The sequence below is a fragment of the Urtica dioica genome, chromosome 12, assembly GCF_054948205.1.
Source record: "Urtica dioica subsp. dioica isolate 48M chromosome 12, U.dioica_male_clone48M_v1_H2, whole genome shotgun sequence".
NCBI classification, from domain to species: Eukaryota; Viridiplantae; Streptophyta; class Magnoliopsida; order Rosales; family Urticaceae; genus Urtica; species Urtica dioica.
The window spans coordinates 6,332,453-6,354,267 of NC_142767.1; the positions used below are offsets into that span (position 1 = coordinate 6,332,453).

Here is a 21,815-nt window from a genome sequence, read left to right on the forward strand (position 1 = left end):
GTAAACAAAACTTCAAGTGTTAGATAATTTTTACGTTTGATGTATCATATAAACATAAAACTTACGTTCTTCATGCGGTGGGTCGAGAACCCAATCGTCTCCTGTCGAGTCTTCGTCTTCTTCTTCGCGCGATTCACCTTGTTCTTCGCTTGTATGGCATGTAATATAAGTAAACGTACACGTAAATAACAAATCGTTTAATAAAAGGGTAAACACATATTTAACGTAAATGATTTGATTACCTTAAACTCATCGCTCGTATATCGTTGTATCAGCGTCTCCCATTCGGTGTCGAGCTTAACGGTCCTCGGTTTCAGCGACCGTGCCACCTGTACGCTGCTCTTGCAGTCGATGTCGAACAATGACCGCAAGGTATGCCTCCAATCGCGAAGACGAGTCTTCGCATCTCGAATAATTGCCGCATCGACAATCGCCTTCTTCTTCCCGGTTGCATCACCATCGACTCGAATGTCGTACTTGTCTCGAATCGCTGCTCGGATCTTGGCCTCATTCGCCGGCCCCACGTTCGCATTCGTCCACCTTGGGACCGTAGGCGAGATCTTGTCTCGGACGACCAACCCGAGCGTGTTCGCGAACGTCGCGAGATCCGGATCCATCTCGCGCTCTGGCTGCAAGAACGAATGAAACTCCTCGTTATAAATAACGACTTCCTTCACCCCGGGGCGCCGTGCACGCTCAGATCGAAGCACGACCGTCGGCCCACGCACGGCCGATTCGATATCCTCGTCTTCTTCTTCGACGCCATCACGTACGGGCGCCGACTGGCAATAATTCTGGAGACGGGCTAAGAAGTCATCCCCGCCTCCGCTGCCTCCAGCTCCTGTAGCCGCAGCCATCTGAAATTCAAAACAAAATTTATTTAGTTATGCATTCGTAATGATTTTAATCAGTTAATTTAGTAAGTAAATGAAAAACGTTATATACTATCAATCATCGTCGTCTGACAAATCATCTTCTTCCATCAAATCTTCGTCCTCAGTTTCTTCGTCATCGATAAACTCTTCTTCTTCAATATTTTCCAACAAGTTCACTGCGTCGTTGCTCACGGGCTCTGGTATCGCAGACTGATGACGCGTCGACAGTGAAGTCAGGGTGCTTCCCCGGGGTTGCATCTCCCACTAATCGCAATTGTCGAAGTATGTCGCTCGCTGATTTTCTCACTGGTGGTGGTCGTTTCTCATTTCGTACCTTGTACAGTTTGCTCTTCCTCATCGGGTGTAACAACGGCAAGAATCGACGATGATCGCAGTAAACAATCTTGTTTCGAGCCTTGAAAGATGGTGTGTCGTTGTTACACGTCGGACACGCAAGGTACCCTTGACCACTCCATCCCGACAAACTGCTTCTCGCTGGAAAATCATTCACCGTCCATAGAAGTACGGAAAACAACCTGAATAGCTCACCGGTCGAACCATCTCTCAACACAACACTGGTTTCCCACAATTCCTTCAGCTCATCAATCAGCGGTTGTAAGAAAACGTCCATGTCTTTTCCCGGCGCACTACGACCTGGTATAAGCAATGTTAACATCAAGTACGATGTTTTCATGCACAACCACGGCGGTAAATTGTACGCAGTCAAGACTACCGGCCACATACTGTACGATAAACTCATGTCACCAAATGGGTTGAAACCATCGGCGGCAACACTTTCAGTGCCACTGCATCTCTAGAGCTGTGTGCCGACTCGCGTACAGTCGCTTAAGTCGATCTTTCAGTGGAAAATAGCGCAACACTTTATGCGCTACTTTTTTTCCACCGTCTTTCTTCAGCCACCGGCTCTCATTACAAACTGGACACTCGTCTAGATTGGCGTTGTCCTTCCAAAACAACGCGCAATCGTGTTTGTAGACGTGAATCGACTCGTAACCCATACCAAATCGACGCAATTTCGCATTTGCTTCGTAGTGTGACTCTGGAATCGTGTTGCCGATCGGATGAGACTTTTTCAGTACTTTCAGTAGCTGATCAAACGACTTATTCGTCCACTTGTTCATCACTTTCAAATGCATCAACGTGACAACAAAGGAGAGTGACGAATACTCCGTACAACCCGGCCATAATTCTGTGTTCAGGTCGCTGAAAAGGTCATCGAACTGTCCACTCTGGTATTCTGCATTCGGGTCAATACTGTCATCGTCACCGTCTACGTCGTTGTGATCTAAGATATCGTGTACAGCATCAAACATCCCACCTCGTCCTCTGTAATCCGTCTGATACTACATTACGTCATCTTCTTCCTCCCCGTGAAAGTTCCACCTCGTGTAATTCCTCTTAAATCCTCTGATAAAGAGATGATTCTCTATATCAGGAATTTTTTGCATCAATACATTGTTACACCTCTTACATGGACACTTAACTCGTCCTTCGATGTTTACGTGTTGTCGGGCCATTGTCATGAACTCTGTCATGCCAGCCGCAAACTCAACGCTTAAACGTTGGTCCTCGATTATCCAATTCCTTTTTGGATAACTCATTTTACCTATAGATTGAACATTTCAAAATTTAGTAGTTTTCGGATTTTATTTTATAATTTTACGATCCTACCGAAATTTCGGCAGAACCTCCCCTATAAACTTAAAAACCCGGCATCAAGCCTTTAACTTTAAAACCTACATAGAAACATCCTAAAACTAACAATAAATCCAACCTCAGTGGTTCGATTATTAAAATTCATAATCCATATCAACTAATTAATTTCACATTATTAATCATTTGTAACAAGAATTAAATACAATTCCATTTAATTTACATAAACTAACTAATTGTTTTTACATGTTTTTACATAATTTTACCTAATATAAATATTTATAACTAATTTAAATATTTATACCTAATATTAAAATTTATAACTAATTTAAATATTTCTGTAAACAAAACTAATTTAAATATTTATAAAATTTATAACAAATATATAATTAATTCTATAAATATAAATATTTATACTAAATTATGTAAATATAACTAATTAATTCATTTACATTTATAAGTAATTAATTCATTTATATTTATAACTAATATATAAATAAAGTTATATATATATAAATAACTAATATATATAACTAATATATTAATTCTATAAATAACTAATATATATATATATATATATATATATATATAAAGTTATAAAAAAAAAAAAAAAAAAAAAAAAAAAAAACTTACCGTGACAACAGATGACGGCGCGCGCGCGGGAAGCGGGGAAGAGCTGCCGGACTGGGGCGGACGAGGACGAGGACGGCGTCGGTGGCGGAGCGGCGGAGGAGTTGCAGACATGAGAGAGAAATTAGGAGAGAGATGTGAGGAGAGAGAGAGAAGTGAGGAGAGAGAGACTTACTGGGGAGGCACACGGCGGAAGAGGCACACGGCGGAGGAGGAGAAACCAGAGAGAAAAATGGGGATTTTAGGGTTTGGGAGCGAATGAGGGAACTGGGTCGCTAATTATTTTCCCGCGAACTTAGCGACGACAAAAACAAATTAGCTACGATAAATTCGTCGCTAATTATCTTTGCCGCCAAACTTTAATATTTTTGGCACCAAAAAATCAGCGACGATATTATCGTCGCTAAAAGGGTGATTAGCGACGATTTATTAGCGACGATTAAGTCGTCGCTAATAGTTTCGTCGCTAAAAGTGGTATTTCTTGTAGTGACACTAAGAACCTTTTCGGATCCCTAGTCGAAGCGAAATTGAGCGCACATTGATCTAGTAAGAATGATATAGGCATTAGGAATAACCCGTCGAGCCAAAAAGCCAACCCGAGAATATTTATCAATTAGAACCCACTCACAAAAGCCGAACGATTTACCTTTCTCGATACTTAGTCAGAAATAGCCGAGCCATTAATTTTGAAAACCCCACAAAGAACCTCATTGACTTTAACGACTCTTGAGTGACATTGTTGAGTAATTTTTATTTTATTTTATGACATGTTCTCCGACTCGTCGATCTCTACATATTACATTGTCCACTAGACACACCACGCCGGTGATTATTTATATCGTTATGAAAAAAAATGTTTATTTATGTCATACATTTTTATTTTGGCGTGGTGTTCTATGTTTTTGTTTTAGAGACTTGTTGCTTATTGTTGTTGAGTTGAAGTTTGGGGGGAAAATAAGGGAAATAAAAGACTAAGTAAAACGTTCTCGTTAGGCAAAATTTGATGCCAAGAACGTGAGGATGGGTGAGTGAATGAGGTTTGTGATTTTGGTAAGAGAGTTGAGTCGCTAAGGTTGATGTTTGAGCCACTAAAAATTCCATTCCATACCTTTGACCCTAGCCTAAGACATTACAAGCCTTTCTCTCACCCGTCGAGCCAAAAAGCCAATCCGAGAATATTTATCAATTAGAACTCACTCACAAAAAGCCGAACGATTTACCTTTCTCGATACTTAGTCGGAAAAAGCCGAGCCATTAATTTTGAAAACCCCACAAAGAACCTCATTGACTTTAGCGACTCTTGAGTGACATTGTTGAGTGATTTTTTATTTTATTTTATGACATGTTCTCCGACTCGTCGATCTCTACATATTACATTGTCCACTAGACACACCACGCCGGTGATTATTTATATCGTTATGAAAAAAATGTTTATTTATGTCATACATTTTTATTTTGGCGTGGTGTTCTATGTTTTTGTTTTAGAGACTTGTTGCTTATTGTTGTTGAGTTGAAGGTTGGGGGGAAAATACGGGAAATAAAAGACTAAGTAAAACGTTCTCCTTAGGCAAAATTTGATGCCAAGAACGTGGGGATGGGTGAGTGAATGAGGTTTGTATGAGGGTTGTGATTTTGGTAAGAGAGTTGAGTCGCTAAGGTTGATGTTTGAGCCACTAAAAATTCCATTCCATACCTTTGACCCTAGCCTAAAACATTACAAGCCTTTAAGACCTATTTTCGAGCTAGGAATGACATGTGCGCATTAGTGGAGATCAAGGGTGAAGAGAAGGCTTATGGTGTGTCGAATCGAATAATCTCACTACTACAAAATTGATTTTCTGATGCGCAAGACTATCAGATGCGACTAGTCGCACCTAAAAGTCGCATCTAAATGACTTTCAGGTGCGACTAGTCGCATCTGATAGTCTTTCAGAAGCCGAAAAAATTCGCTCAAATTGTCTTTTGATTTTGACAATCCGATGCGACTAGTCGCACCTGAAAATATGTTGAAACTTTCAGGTGCGACTATGTCGCATCAGATAGTTTGAAATTTTTGAGCGGGCTTCATCTCCCCCTCTTTTATTTCATTAGTCTGACGTGGCGAATGAAATTTTTATTTTTTATTTTTATAATCAGGTGCGACTAGTCGCACCTGATGACTCATCAGATGCGACTAGTCGCATCTGATAGTATTATCAGGTGCGATGCTGTCGCACCTGATTATTAGGGTTTTGTTTAAAAACCCAGGTCGCGATCCTTTCTTCTCCAGCCGCTCAAACTCTGTAAAAAAAAAAAAACGCTCTCTCTCCCTGCGAACTTCTCTTCTTCTCCGGTTGTAAACTCATTAGCCCACATCCATCTCCTCCGTCCCTCTCTTCTCCGACTAATCCTTCGCCTAAGAACACTTCGCCGACCACCACCGGACCACCACACCGAGCTCTGCCGAGTCCCAGCCACACCGAGCTGCGCCGCCGAGTCTCAAGTTCCGCTGCCTCCGAGTCCCAGCCACACCGAGCTCCGCCGTTGTCGCTGCTCCATCTTCTCCGTCCCTCTCTTCTCGGCCTCTTCCTTCGCCGACCACCACGCCACGTACCCGTACCCGGCCACCGGACCTCCGCCTCATCCGGCCACCGGACCTCGCCAGTCACCACTGCCTCTCTCTCTCACTCGGTATTTCTCTCTCTCACTCCCTCTCTGCCTCGCTCCCTCTCTGCCTCACTCCCTCTCTGCCTCGCTCTCTCACAGCTCGGTTTAAACTCACAGCCGTACGTCGTCTCGTGCCTCCGGACCTCGCCGTGCGCTCAGCCCCGGCCCCGCTGCCTCCGAGTCACCACCGACTCTCTCTCTCACTCGGTATTTCTCTCTATCACTCCCTCTCTGCCTCGCTCCCTCTCTGCCTCGCTCTCTCTAACTCGGTTTACACTCACAGCCGTCGTCTCGTGCCTCCGGACCTCACCGTGCGCTCAGCCCCGACCCCGCTGCCTCCGAGTCCCAGCCACACCGAGCCTCTGTCCCCGAGTCCCAGCCTCCGAGCCGCTGTCCCCGAGTCCCCGGCCGGCCGTCCTAGGTTAGTGTATATATATATTAGTGTATATATTAGTTAGTTAGGTTAGTGTATATATATAATATGTTAGGTTAGTGTATATATATAATATGTTAGGTTAGTTAATTAATTTGAATTATGTAAGTTAATAATAATGTGTAACTTAATTAGTATTAATTTGATAATTAATTTAACATGTTTAGTAATTTGATAATTAATTTTGATAATTTATTGTAAATTAGTTAGTATTAATATGATATATGGTTAAAATAAGTTTGATTTTGATAATTAAGTTTAATAATGTGATTAGTTTATATTAGGTTAAAATTAAGTTTTAGTTGTTTTTTGACATGTTTTGAAATATAGTTTGTGACATTTTTAAATTTTTTGCTTTTAATTAATTTAGATTAATTGTAAGTAAATTATTACCTAGAAATTGTAATTAGTTTAATAATTACATTTATGTTGCTTAGTTTATAATTAGTTAATTAATTTGTGATAAGTTTACGTAGTTGATTTAACATGTAATTAAATTGTAATTTAAATAAGAAAAATAGTTTTGTGACATGCTTTGATAGTTTGTGACATGTTTGATAGTTTGTGATATTTTGTTTATTTCGATTTTTCATTTATAAATGTTGTGATCGAACCACGGAGGTTCGGTTTAGGGCTGAGCTAATTTATAGGATAGTTCTGGATGGTTTGTGTATGTTTTTAAATAATTTTGCAGGTTTTTGGTTTGTCAGTATAATAGGGGAAACTCTGCCGAAATTTCGGTAGAGTTTCGAATTAATTAGTTTAAAACCTCCCAACTTATTCAATCCGAGCTCAAAATAACATAGAATTCATAATCTCTCTTTCATTTTGATCTCCGTCGTCCTTTATCAATAACTCTTCCAAACTTTCATTTCTCGCTCTCATTCAGCGAAATGTCCAATCCAAGTAGAGATTGGATCACGGAGAATAATCGGGTGACATTGCAGTACAAAACCGGTGTTAACGAGTTTATTCGCGCTGCAAGAAGATTCCCGAACGAAATTGGCAAATATCGGTGTCCTTGCAAACCTTGCAACAACGTGAGATGGCACGACATCGGGGTTGTCAGGAATCATTTGCTGAACAAGGGGTTTACCCCAGGCTACACAAAATGGTATCATCACGGCGAGCTCGAGCGTGTCGTACTTCATCATGAAGAAGATTCCATCGGAGGAACAGATCAGAGAGGAATAGGAGGATTGCACGGTGCTGTGGAGGATATCAGGGATCACGAGGATTTCGACGATGCTACGGAGCCGACCCAGAGCGAGGTGCGTGCAGAGGAGCAAGTGGAAGACCTCTTCGCCGAGTTGGAAGCAAAATTGTACCCTGGATGCAAAGAGTTTTCTTCTTTGTCGTTCTTGGTTTCGTTGATGCACCTCAAAGTCACGAACCATTGGACGAACAAGTCTTTTACAGAACTCTTGCAGCTCTTGAAGAAGTCTCATCCAGCTGGTAATCGAATTCCGGAGAAGCATTACGAGGCAAAGGCGAAGCTGAAGCGTTTTGGCATGGGATACGAGATGATCGATGCGTGTATTAACGATTGTGTCCTATTTCGAAAAGATCTCGCGGAAGTCGACGTGTGCCCAGTATGCAACGAGAGCAGATGGAAGCCAACTGGGAAAATGATACCGCAAAAGATTTTGCGATATTTTCCCCTGAAAGATCGATTGAAGCGGTTGTACGCGTCTCGACACACGTCGCTTTTGATGCAGTGGCACGAAAGAGATCGCGTCAGGGAAGTTGGTGTTCTACGACATCCTGCGGATGGTACGACGTGGAAAAACCTGGACGAGAGATACCCAGGCTTTGCTGCAGAGCCTCGAAACGTGCGGCTTGGACTAGCTGCGGATGGATTCAATCCGTTCGGAGAAATGAGTTTATCGTACATCATGTAGCCTGTGGTACTAACTGCGTACAACTTGCCGCCTTGGTTATGCATGAAGAAAGAGTACTTGATGCTGACGCTTTTGATCCCGGGGCCTCACTCACCAGGAAAGGACATGGACGTGTGTTTGCAGCCAATTGTCGAAGAGTTGAAAGAACTGTGGGAGACCGGATTCCGCGTTCGAGATGGCGCCAACGATGAAGTGTTTCGATTGCGTGCCGCGCTACTTTGGACGATTAACGATTTTCCAGCTCGATCCTATTTATCGGGATGGAGTGGCCAAGGGTATCTCGCTTGCCCGACGTGCAACCTTGACACGCCGTCTTTGAAAGTCAGAAACAGGATCGTCTACTACGACCATCGTCGATTCTTGCGTATGCGTCACCGATTGAGAAAAAGCACCGATCACTACAAGGATCGCCACGAGAAACGCAGTAAACCCGAGAAGTTGACTCCGCAAGACATACTCGCTCAGTTGGCTAGTGTCTCTTGCACGACAACTGGCAAACATGCTGGCTCTGTGGGCAGAAAACGAAAGCGAGCCGAGTGCGAACTAAATTGGGCCAAGAAAAGCATCTTTTACGAGTTGCCGTACTGGTCAAATTTGGAGTTGAAGCATAACATGGACTTCATGCACATAGAGAAGAACGTGTGCGAGAATCTTCTCGGAACCTTGCTCAGCTTAGAAAAGAAGAACTACGACACAGATAAGGCGAGGTTTGATTTGATGGACTTGGGCATCAAGACCGCTCTCCACTTGAAAAAACAAGGGGATTCGTGGTACAAACCGCGAGCATCTTACACCTTAACCCTTGTTCAGAGGCAGCGATTTACCGAGTTCCTCCAATCTGTCAAATTTCCAGATGGGGTTGCTGGGAATTTGAAGAAAAATGTGACTGCTGATGGAAAACTCACAGGTTTGAAGTCGCATGATTGCCACGTGATCTTGCAGAGGTTGTTGGCTGTTGGTATTCGTCCTTTTGTGCCAAAAGAAATACATCAGACGATCTCCGAGCTTTGCAACTTTTTCAAGCTGATAAGTTCGAGAACCTTGAGAGTAGAAGATCTTGAAAATGCGCAAGAGTCTATCATCGAGATCTTGTGTAAGCTTGAGATGATATTTCCACCAGCTTTTTTCACGATCATGATTCACGTGGCGATTCATCTACCAGATGAAGCGTTGTATGGCGGCCCGGTGCATATGCGGTGGATGTACCCATTTGAGAGATACCTTGGGACATTAAAACATTTTGTCAAAAATAGAGCTAGACCAGAAGGCTCTATTGCGGAAGCTTATGTTGTAGAAGAAGCTCTGACGTTCGTTGCAAGGTATCTTGAAGATAAAAAAAGTGTAGATGAAGTTCAAGTGCAAGAGCTCTCTGTTTTTCGATCCGAGATGTGTGTGCCTTATGGGATGATGAAACCGATAGTATTAGACGATGAACAGAAAGAGAACGCGGAGTGGTACATCTATACCAACTGTCCTGAAGTGGATCCATATTTGACGTAAGTTATCGTTGGGAATGTGTTTCAATTCATTCTTTTTTATATATTGCTATTGAAGTAATGTTTTTAATAACAGCGAGCATTTGGATCTCTTGAGCGAATCCGGAGTTCGCGATATTGAAGCGGAGCATAGAAAGAGGTTCAAAATTTGGTTTGAGAAGAAGGTAATAACACAATATCAATGCAATTTTTTGATAAACGCACAAGTGCTAATCAATGCTTTCTTTCGTAATCAGATTTTTGATATGAAAGCTAGTGGTTCTGACGTGTCTGACGAGCTCTATTCGCTTTCTATCGGTTCCCTTCAAGTCGCCTATCAATATCCAAGCTGCTTTGTAAATGGCGTGAAGTTCATCACTCGTCGTCGCGATAATCAACGAGTCACTCAAAATAACGGTGTATGTGTACTTGTGGATGATTTCACTTACTATGGTCGAATGGAAGACGTCATCGTCGTGAACTATAGGCATAACTGTAGTGTTGTATTGTTCAAATGCATTTGGTACGGTGACAAGTATCATGCAAACCGACTAGTGCACACCGATAAGACTACTGGAGAAACGAGTGCTTATACTGCGAAACAGTGGTTTAAAGAGGAGCCGTACGTACTCGCGACTCAAGTGAAACAAGTTTTTTACATCGAAGATCTTATTAAAGGCGGCGACTGGGAAATCGTCCAGGAATGCAATCATCGAGGGATTTGGGACATTCCTGAAGTTGACCCCTCCAACTCAGCCTCGATCCCATTGAATATAGAGTTGTCAAACATCGAGCGTTTGAATCATCGACACGAAATCGATGAAGCTGAGTTAGTGACTGTCGTTGACGATGATGAAGAAGACGATGATGAAAATGAGAGACATGTCGTTTTTGAGGGAGAAGATGTTGATGTCGATATAGAAGATGATATTAACATTATAGGCATAGATGATGATGAATGATTAATATCTTTTTTGTATGTTTATTTACTATATAATGTAACCACGGTTTTCCTCCGCCATATGTGAGGTTTGTTAATAATAAAATCCGTGGTGCCGTCCACGTTTTTTTTAAACAGAAAACTAATATTTATTTACTAATATTGTTCACATCTTACAGGATGTCAGATGCAGGTGGAGCAGGTGGAGATGAGTCTCCGCTACACCGTTCAGGAGCAGGTGGAGATGAGTCTCCGCTAGAGACACCGGGTTCCCAAGGTCCTAAGAAAACAAGGGGACCAACAACCGGGTCTACTTCGGCAAAAGCAGCGCATGGGGTACCCGGTGCGAAAGTTGTTAGGTACGACCCAATCAACCAAACTTTCTACCAGGACGTAAGAAAAACAATAAAAAAGGTAGGAGTATTCAACAACCACGTCGGCGCTTTGGTGAAAGTCCATATCCCGGTCACACTTCGTGATTGGAACGAAGTGACGCCCCAGATGTTGGGCAATATTCTGAGCGCACTTCATTCCGAGTACACTTTCGTGTACAAGGATGATGAGACCGATGAGCTGCTTCCGGCGGATTGCTATCGTCATCAGATTGATCAGACTATCATTCGCGATGCAAAGCGTATAAGGCGCAACCAAAAGTCTAGATTATCAGGGACTTTCTTAGGAAAATGTTGTGGGCAAATGAATGTCGCCAAGAAAGAAATCCCAAAAGGATATCAAAAAGACGATTGGGAGAAGGTGATAGAGGAGTTCGCAACTGACGATTGGAAGGTAATGTATAATTCTAAAAATTATGTTATCTTCTATGAAATCGAATTATAACGCAATTTAATATGTGCAGAAAAAGTCTACTCGCAACAGAGACAATTCCAAGAACAAGAAAACGAAGTCCACACAAGGGTCGATTTCTTTTTTGGCTCATCGACATTTGAACGTAAGTTTATTCTAATTTTGTAATTTTTTTTTTGCAATAAATACATTACTCATATTTTCATAAGAACTGCAGAGTAGGGAAGATGGGACTTTGGCCTCGGCGTTAAACACGTGGGAGAAAAAACATCAAGACGATCAAGGCAATTGGACGACAGCTTGGGCGCAACAAGCATTTGTAAGTTACTTGTGTTAATTACTTAATAATCAAGTTTCGATAATCTTAATAATTTTTTTAACATATGTTTGAAGGCGCGAATTATGACTCAAGTTCCAGATCCAGTGATTAGCGAGCTACAAGCAGCGTTGGCCGCACAACAAGCTCAGATGGAGGCGTTTCAGCGACAGTTCTTTGCCTACACACAGCAGCATCCGTCTCCCATGCAGACATCCCCCGCGATGATGCACCCTGCCACGACGCCGCCATCAGCTTCAATGCCGAATGTTCAGACGCCGGCATCCGCTTCAATGCCGAATGTTCAGACGCCGCCATCCGCTTCCATGCCAAATGCTGATCAGACGCCAGGTTCGGTAGAATTTCAGCGACATCGTTCGAGCGGCAGCGCATCAGGCCGCCAAGGCGCACGAGCAAGATCTGGCGGAAGAGGAGGCCGTGCATTCCAGAATTGGCAGACTTCGAATGAAAAAGGGAAACAAAAAGAATAAATTGTAATTTTTTTAATTTATTGAATGTAAATTATCAAATTTTATGAATTTAATATTATTATTTATATACTTATTCTAATTAATATTATTCAAATTATTTATTTAATATAACAAAAAAAATTATTTAATTAATTTTTTAAATTATAATTTTTATATATTTAAATGGCTGATTCTAATAGAATCAGCATTTTAAAAAAAATAACTACAGACAATCGGATGCGACTAGTCGCATCTGATACTTTCGCGGGAAGAGTATCGGATGCGACTAGTCGCATCGGATTGTACTAACACCCGCCAAATATTTCGCGGGGAATTACTATCAGATGCGACTAGTCGCATCTGATACTCTTCCCGCGAAAGTATCAGATGCGACTAGTCGCATCTGATACTATAATTCACGCTTTAATTTCTTATTCTGAGGGATATTTAGGTGCGACGTTTGGTGCGACTTGTCGCACCTAAAATGTCGCACCTGATAGTGATGACTTTCAGGTGCGACTAGTCGCACCTAATATCATCAGGTGCGCACTTTCAGATGCGACTTTGTCGCATCTAAAGTCGCACCTGATGATACTTTCAGGTGCGACATTTATGCTTTCAGGTGCGACTTTTGTCGCATCTGATGCTATCAATTGTACTAGTGTATATCATTCAAAGAATCGATTCGTGTGCTCGCATATTAGGATTGGGAAAGGCTACGAGACTTGGGAATCGAAAGCTTATCGAGACGAAAAGACATTGCAAACGGCTTGAGCTAACACGAACTTGTATGGATTCTTTTACATTGGGTGGTTGACGTAGAGTTTAAAACCATGGATTTCCGTGTAAATGTAAGTCTAGAGGTTTGAAATTAAGGCAAATATGAGTCAGTTATTTCACGTAAAACATTGAGATTTACCAGTTTAGTGTAGGTATCTTCTTCTGTGTGTTTTTGTTTTGTGTCTATTGTTTTTTCGCTTGAGGACAAGCAACGGTTTAAGTTTGGGGGTAGTTGATAGGTGCATGTCGTACGTAGAAAACTCCTATCATCCCAACTAAATCCGAGCTTGTTCTTGAGTAGTTTTGAGGTTTTTCGTGTGTTTTGAAGGTTTTCAGGTCAAAAGTGGGATTTCTATTATACTCTGGGCAAATCTGTACAAATCGAGGCATTCGGGATAAAAAACGAGTCAAAAACGAAGAAGGAGTCAAGAAGACATCCAGACCTCGCGCCGCGATCCTCTTAGCGCGCGCCGCGAGGTATGGAAATCATCCCGAGCCATCTTCGAGCAGTTTGCGCATTCCGCGAGGGTATGGAAGTGTTGACCTCGTGCCGCGAGGTCGAAGAAATTTAGCGTCGAAAATCCCCGAGCGTCAAGCGCGGAACGCGACCTCCCGAGAAGATCTACCTCGCGCCGCGACCCATCTACCGCGCGCCGCGATGTGCGCGAAACAAAAAGAGGAAACGCGTTTTCTGGGTCAATCTGAGCCGTCGGATCAAATTTTGTTACCCAGTCTACTCCGAAAATTAGAGGAAACACCCTAATTTCGACCTAAGCCTATAAATACACTTCTCAACCTCTTGTTTAGGACTTTTTTTAGCACTTTTTTTTTAATTGTTTTCACTTAGTATTTGGGAAAGATAGAGAAAAAGAGGAGAGCCGTTCTTCATCAATTCGCGCCAATCACAGTTTTATTATTCTCCTTTACTCTTGAACTCCCGTATTTTAATTTTCAATTTAGTTTTCTATTATGGTTTCTTCTTCTTCCTATTCTTTTATTTTCTCTTTGTTTTCTCGCTACGCTACGAAAAAATTCCATTAGGGACTATGGCGTAGCGGGTTTAGGATTCGGTTATGGATATGATTTAATTTATTGAAGTTCAATTTCCATTCTCTACTGTTTTGCTTAATTGAAATCCGTTTTAATGCTTGATCAAGATTAGCTACCTTGTTCATGATTTTATACTTCAACTTGATGCTTGAGAAAGATTAGGTTGTTAGTGTTTTGGTTTGAATTACTATGATGCATGCCTAGGCTAGAGATAGTTAGGTTGCCATAGAATCGTGTGAATACTCTTAACATTAATGCATGTTGTTGTTAGGGATTGAGATCGAGAGAAGATTTTTCTGATTTTGACATAGGTTGTTAGATGCTCGAGAGAGATTTAGCAATATTATTTGTGTGAGTATGGTTAGCAAAGAGTAGTGAGTTGATTATTGATTGTGCGTGAAATTCGTGTATCCAAACCGTTGAATAAACCCGTGAAGCCTTGGTCCTTAGCCTCTCTTTCTGCTTACAACTTTTATTTGAGTATTTTGTTATTTATTTTCGTTAGAACTTGTCAATAATTTGTGACATCTTTACATCTCATCTTTAGTTCAATTCGTGCTAGTTGATTTGTTTGTTAATTAAGCTTGTTCCTCGTGGGATCGACACTCCTACTTAATTCACTATATTACTTGAGCGACATGTGCACTTGCGCGCGTAAAAATCACAACAGACAGCTCGAATGTCGAATGATGGTGCCGCTGATTCTAGGTCTTTTCCTCGACCTCGCCGCTGTGATCTATTTTTGCCTCGGCCGACCGCACTGCAACCGTGGCATGAGCGCCAGCGTGGTTGTCAACCCTTCTCATTACTCAGCCATTGAAATAATAATATCGGATTAATTACATGGTATATAATATTGAAAATGAGTTTAATGACTTCGTGGAATAGGACATGGTTTCCAAGAATAGACTTTTCTCTTTCATGAGCATTATAAATTGGCTCACATAATTTTCAAAATAATAAAACAAAACTTTCGTGCAAAGAAGAAGGAAGGAGAGAGAGAGAGAGAGAGAGAGAGAGAGAGAGAGAGAGAGAGAGAGAGAGAGAGAGAGAGAGAGAGAGAGTAAAAAACAAAGGAAATTGCTACAAATAAGGAAAAAAGAATCTAATAATTAATAATAATTGTGGGGGTATAAATTTTTTTTATTATTTATTGGGCTTTTCGACCAAAGGCCCAATAAATGATCCAGTCCGGCTCGAGGAGGAAAAGCCCAAGCCCAGTTTACAGAGAAGTGATTCAGTTCGCCCGTACTGACCTAGCCAAGTAACGAAGTCGTGGTCAACCTGCAATCTCGCCGAGAATATAGGATCTAAGACTTGACCAGTCCGCGACGTGACGCGGACGAGCTAATCAACACGTGTCCAAGAGACGATCATTTCTTCGCGTATAAATAATAACTGTTGTATTCATGTTCGCACACACGCAACCTTACCCGATTCAATAAGAAAAAAGGGTGATCCAACCATTATGACACACTACACAATGATGCCTTAAAAATTTAAATATGAAAATCGTCTAATGAACGGTGAAATATGTCAAAATATTCTCGCCAATTTGAGAGACTAAATACTCACGTAATGTCATAAGTGAATGTTAATTTGTAAGGATTGATTTGAAATTAATAAATAAAATATATGTTATTAAAAAATTCAAATTTAAACGCATAATAAATTTCAGAATAAAAATTGAAAGAAGGGCAATCCAAGAAAGTATAAAAAAAAAAAAAAAAAAAAACTCACATGTTACAACATAATGAGTGTAGCTATATATATAAAACTTATTAAAGGTGTTAAAAATAACAAATTTTAAAGTTTCTTAGTTAATTTTTTTTTTTTTTTTTTTTTTTATATATATATAAACTTATTCCTAGTAAAGTCGGCTTTGGAAAGAGTCCGACTTTGAGCCAAGCATTTCCTAAATTAGGTCTTCGAATATTATATCGTGAATATACATAATTTTGTATATAATAATCATGAAGAAACACGTGCGTGCAATAGTTGATATATATGTAAGCTCTCACTATTCCCTCAACTTCGTTACGAAGAAAGAAAACCCTGGTATCCGTTTCGAAGCAACAAGCCATCGAGTCACTAGTTAACGATCAGAGCCGCTGAGAATGGAGAAGAAGAAGAATAATGATAAGATTTTGTGGAGAGGAGAGAGAAGCGTTAGGTACGCCGGTGGAGAGTGGATGCGAGGTCGGCTTCTCGGTCAAGGCAGCTTCGGACGAGTCAACTTGGCCTACTTCCCGGACCCGAGCTCCCGAAACTTCCCCGGAATGCCATTCATCACCGCCGTGAAGTCGTGCCCTATGAGTGGGCCTTCAGAAGAGCTCGCCACGGAAAGGAAGATTCTAGAGCGTTTCAAGGACTGCCCTTCCATAGTCCAATGCCTGGGATACGACGTCACTTTCGACCATGAACCGCTTCTGAACGTGTTCTTGGAGTATGCTTCGGGAGGAACGCTGGGAGATCACGTGGCCTCGGCTCGCTCGGGTCTTCCCGAGCCTCAAGTTCGGCGCTTCACAAACTCCATCCTCGGAGCGATCCACCGAGTCCACCAAGAAGGCTACGTCCACTGCGACGTCAAGCTCGACAACATCCTGCTCTTCGAAAGAGATGACGGGCTCACTGCCAAACTCGCAGATTTCGGTTTGGCGCGGCCCGCCTGCGATTTCCGACCGGGCATGATCTGCGGGACAGAGCTGTATTGGGCTCCCGAGGTGTCGATTTCTTACGGCGGAATTCAGGGGCAGCCTTCGGACATTTGGGCACTTGGCTGCGTCGTGTTGGCGATGCTCACCGGCGCTCTTCCCTGCCGAGGAGGCCACGTCACTCTTCCGCACAGAGTCTTCTCCGAATCCGCTGAGGATTTCGTCTACAAATGCTTCCGGAAGGACCCGCAGAAGAGGGCCACAGCCGAGACGCTGCTCCATCACCCCTTCATCACCGGAGCACCGGAGGACTCCGACTTTGCATTCGTTGATTATTACGATGATGAATTGGCGATAGAGTCCTACTTGAAGGAAATTTCAGAGATCACCAATGATGACTTGGCGATGGAGTCCTACTTGAAGGAAATTTCAGAGTTCACTAATGATGACTTGGCGATCGAGTCCTACTTGAAGGAAATTTCAGAGTTTATTCTGGTGTAGCACCACTGGAGCTGGAAGGAAATCACCATGTATGTTAGTATGGTTTATTGATCACAACTCAGATTCTGATGGACGACCTGTAAGGGTATTAGAGTAATTTAATTTTCATTTTTCTGTTATTGACTTGTTTTGAGTAGAAGAGATGCCTTTGTCCCTTTCCTAAGGGGAGACTATTGTTCTCTTATTATTTACGCGTCTGTATTATTTATTTTCTATCAGATTCTTTGCTAAATACTACTACTCCCATTAATGTGTCAATGAATTCTTTGACAATGATCGTGTATAATCCAGTGGCATGAAAGATCCAAAGAATCCTAGAGCTTTCTAGTTTATTAACAAGGGTATTCAGACCAATTTCTTACAGTTTGGTCTGTGAGTGGACTCTGTTCTTGAAACACTAAAAAAAGAAACTGGAATTAAAATACTGCTGTATGCATTGGAAAGCAAATTGATGGAGTTCATATATACATTCACCCACACAGCATGTAAGAGTTTTAAAGGACTGTAGATAGGAAATATAAAGGGACTTGAAAAAACTTATAAGGGCTGGATAGGAAATATCAAGGGGCTTTAAAAAACTTGTAAAACTTGTAAGGAATTTGTATTCAGATACAAAACCATGATACATAACTAAACAAGTTGACGATATACAGCTTGTGACTACATATAACTCCCGGCTTGTTAAGATTAAGGCTTCACAGTTTGGCCAATGTACTTGTTTCGAAAGGGCACCTTCACTACTCAAATCTTCAGCTCTCTCCATAAGGCGAGCTACTTTTTCCTTCCTATGGCCAATTTTCTTCTCGAGCCTATCTATTTCTCGATTAACAGCTTCTGTTTCCATCCTCACACGCATGGACTTGGAAACCAGTCCCTCCAAGTTGGTCATGTGCTCTTTCCCCGTCTGTTCATTCTCTTGAGCTTCGCTGAGATCTCGTAGAAAGCTTCGTACTTATCAAGACTTGCGTTAAATCAATCAACAAATGTGGTTGTCGCGTCTACCACATATTTAGGAATTGAATTGGAAGAGAGACCTATAGCAAGTGAACTCTTGAGCTCAAGTGTTTTCCCAGTTCGGATGATGCAGTTCAGATCCATATTAACGAGCTATCTCAACTCTTTTTCTGCCTCCACAATCTCTGCTGCGCTAAATGTGTTTCAATTATCCGAGTTCGATGTTTTAACTTCCAAGAGATTATGTATATCAGAAAACAAGGTGTCTAGTGCTGAAGACTTCCCCTACACAAAATATTAGTTTGGAAAAGCTCAGAGATGAAATGACAATAGTCAAAACAATGAAGAACTAATAAGCTCAAAAGAAAGCTAAATTTTTTAACAACTTACCTGAGCTTGTGAAATGGGCTGGGAAACAACTGCTGAATTGTTGGCATCAGAAGATTCACCGATATGTGTTTGTTAAGGCACCTGACCAGATAATTATAAGTTTCGAAGTGGAATTATATGAGCACACGAATGCTGTATCTATTTTTTTTTACTGCACGAGGAGTTATCTTGTACCTTTTTCTTTTCATGTTTTTCGTCCTCTTTTACTACCTTTTTCTCTTCTTCTTCTTCTTCTTCTTATTCTTCTTCATCTTCTTCTTCTTTGTCTTTGTCGTCTTTTTCCAGATTTTTAACCTGCGTGTAATGATGTCATATATAGAGGGGCAACAATAACGATTCACAGTTAGTTACAATCGAACCCCATGAGTTTTGGATGATGTAGACTTTTTACCTCTACTGTCATTGTGCAGGAGGTACCCTCTGGCAGGGTCGTGTAATTCACTCAAAGGGATGAATGACTTGTATCCCCAATCACTTTTACTTACATGTGTTTCTGCAAAATGAAATGAAACGCAATTGTAACATAAATTAACACAATTATATAGGGGGAAAACATGGAATCTGGAAGATGCCAATTTTAAAGATATTGAATTGTTTAGATTATGGTTTTTGTTCGTTTCATAATTTGTAATTAGTTAATATGATTTCGTCAAACCGTATATCGAAGTTACTTATGATGAATTGACGATGGAGTCCTGCTTGAAGGAAATTTCTGTCATGCATATTGCTAATAATTGGCGGGAAATAATAGATAAATTGCATAATATTAGCCAATAACTTGATATTAAATTCTTTTTAATATCAATAAACACACAATTTTCCAACAAACTCTCACATGAATGAACCGTCTCGAACCGCCAATTTTCTGACAGGATACACAGAGTCGCCAATTCTCCTATAAATAAGTTAAAATTAATATGATAAACAGAAATAAACCGAATTAACATGAATTAATTTTGAATTAACATGAATTAATTACGAAATAACCCGAATTAACACGTATTAACATGCATTAACATGAATTAACATAAATTATCACAAATTTTCTTACACATATCGGCAACATGATGGCCATCTCGCTGCTGGTGCCGCAGATCTGTGTCGCTGCGTCCGGAGACGGAGCGAGTCTTGGCCGGCATATCTTTAGCTCAAAATCAATGAAGGCCTTTGTGTCATTCGCCGATTCAAATCCTCTGATCCGTACTATCCACCTCTTCACCATTTGAATCATTTATGGTGATCATAACAGCCACGCGTCGAGATTCTCCAAGAGCTCTCCGACCAAGATTTTTGCCGCCGATAGACCGCTCTCGGAGAAGATGAAGCCAAACGAAGACTACGAATCGGTGGCGATCCACGCCGCCGTGGAAGAGCTCAGATCGGTCGCCGGACAGTGATATAGGTGCGTGTCGTACGTAGAAAACTCCTATCATCCCAACTAAATCTGAGCTTGTTCTTGAGTAGTTTTGAGATTTTTCGTGTGTTTTGAAGGTTTTCAGGTCAAAAGTGGGATTTCTATGATACTCTGGGCAAATCTGTACAAATCGAGGCATTCGGGGATCAAAAACGAGTCAAAAACGAAGGAGTCAAGAAGACATCCAGACCTCGCGCCGCGACCCTCTTAGCGCGCGCCGCGAGGTATGGAAATCATCCCGAGCCATCTCCGAGCAGTTTGCGCGTTCCGCGAGGGTATAGAAGTGTTGACCTCGCGCCGTGACCCCCAGACCTCGCGCCGCGAGGTCGAAGAACTTTAGCGTCGAAAATCCCCGAGCGTCAAGCGCGGAACGCGACCTCCCGAGAAGATCTACCTCACGCCGCGACCCATCTACCGCGCGCCGCGATGTGCGCGAAACCAAAAGAGAAAACGCGTTTTCTGGGTCAATCTGAGCCGTCGGATCAAGTTTTGTTACCCAGTCTACTCCGAAAATTAGAGGAAACACCCTAATTTCGACCGAAACCTATAAATACACTTCTCAACCTCTTGTTTAGGACTTTTTTTTAGCACTTTGTCATTGTTTTCACTTAGAATTTGGGAAAGATAGAGAAAAAGAGGAGAGCCGTTCTTCATCAATTCGCGCCAATTACAGTTTTATTCTTCTCCTTTACTCTTGAACTCCCGTATTTTAATTTTCAATTTAGTTTTCTATTATGGTTTCTTCTTCTTCCTATTATTTTATTTTCTCTTTGTTTTCTCGCTACGCTAGGAACGAATTCCATTAGGGACTATGGCATAGCGGGTTTAGGATTCGGTTATGGATATAATTTAATTTCTTGAAGTTCAATTTCCATTCTCTACTGTTTTTCTTAATTCAAATCCGTTTTAATGCTTGATCAAGATTAGCTACCTTGTTCATGATTTTATACTTCAACTTGATGCTTGAGAAAGATTAGGTTGTTAGTGTTTTGGTTTGAATTACTATGATGCATGCCTAGGCTAGAGATAGTTAGGTTGCCATAGAATCGTGTGAATACTCTTGATATTAATGCATGTTGTTGTTAGGGATTGAGATAGAGAGAAGATTTTCCTAATTTTGACATAGGTTGTTAGATGCTCGAGAGAGATTTAGCAATATTATTTGTGTGAGTATGGTTAGCAAAGAGTAGTGAGTTGATTATTGATTGTGCGTGAAATTCGTGTATCCAAACCGTTGAATAAACCCGTGAAGCCTTGGTCCTTAGCCTCTCTTTCTGCTTACAACTTTTATTTGAGTATTTTGTTATTTATTTGCGTTAGAACTTGTCAATAATTTGTGACATCTTTCCATCTCATCTTTAGTTCAATTCATGCTAGTTGATTTGTTTGTTAATTAAGTTTGTTCCTCGTGGGATCGACACTCGTACTTAATTCACTATATTACTTGAGCGACACGTGCACTTGCGCGCGTAAAAATCGCAACAAGTTTTTGACGCCGTTGTCGGGGACCAAGTTTTTAATTGCAATTCAATTAACTAGATTTCAATTTGAACATTCTTTTATTTTCTGTGTCTCACCTGTTTTTGCGTTGTCTTTCTCTTTTGAAGGTTGATGCGAAAAGACGGTGATTCGAGTCTCCTTCCGATAGATTCCGAAATTGAGAAAACGTGCAAGAGAAATCGAAAGGAAACGAAGAAAAACTTAGACGAGGAAGACATTGAAGAAGAGACCTTGGCCAACGAAGAGAGACCACTCCTCGACTATGTGTTACCCACCACTCAAGGGTATCGCTCGGCCATTGTCAATCCGGCCATCGGAGGGAACCAAAGCTTCGAGATCAAGACGGGGACGATCAACATGATCCAGCAAAATCAATTCTCCGGAGCCCCGAATGAAGATCCGAACGAG

The 21,815-nt window shown here is 41.4% G+C and overlaps 2 protein-coding genes across 2 annotated transcripts; both read left to right on the forward strand.

The window, feature by feature from the left end:
• The first annotated feature begins 11,246 nt into the window (after nt 1–11,246).
• LOC149378799 (uncharacterized) lies at nt 11,247–12,938 on the forward strand. The gene is made up of 4 exons (XM_089603865.1): nt 11,247–11,360; nt 11,431–11,523; nt 11,596–11,697; nt 12,843–12,938. Exons 1-4 carry the CDS (start codon nt 11,271–11,273, stop codon nt 12,936–12,938), a joined length of 381 nt encoding a protein of 126 aa, XP_089459991.1. The 5' UTR covers nt 11,247–11,270.
• A 3,173-nt stretch (nt 12,939–16,111) lies between these two features.
• On the forward strand, nt 16,112–17,149 carry LOC149378800 (mitogen-activated protein kinase kinase kinase 20-like). The gene has a single exon (XM_089603866.1). The coding sequence runs from the start codon at nt 16,112–16,114 to the stop codon at nt 17,147–17,149; it is 1,038 nt and encodes a 345-aa protein (XP_089459992.1).
• The last annotated feature ends 4,666 nt before the right edge of the window (nt 17,150–21,815 follow it).

What these genes read in the sequence shown, in the direction of transcription:
- LOC149378800 (XM_089603866.1), top strand. Translation starts at nt 16,112, where the DNA reads ATGGAGAAGAAGAAGAATAATGATAAGATTTTGTGGAGAGGAGAGAGA.
- LOC149378799 (XM_089603865.1), top strand. Translation starts at nt 11,271, where the DNA reads ATGAATGTCGCCAAGAAAGAAATCCCAAAAGGATATCAAAAAGACGAT. An exon ending in TGGCTCATCGACATTTGAAC is followed by an intron (nt 11,524 to 11,595) that starts GTAAGTTTATTC and finishes TAAGAACTGCAG; the next exon opens with AGTAGGGAAGATGGGACTTT. An exon ending in CTTGGGCGCAACAAGCATTT is followed by an intron (nt 11,698 to 12,842) that starts GTAAGTTACTTG and finishes TATCATTCAAAG; the next exon opens with AATCGATTCGTGTGCTCGCA.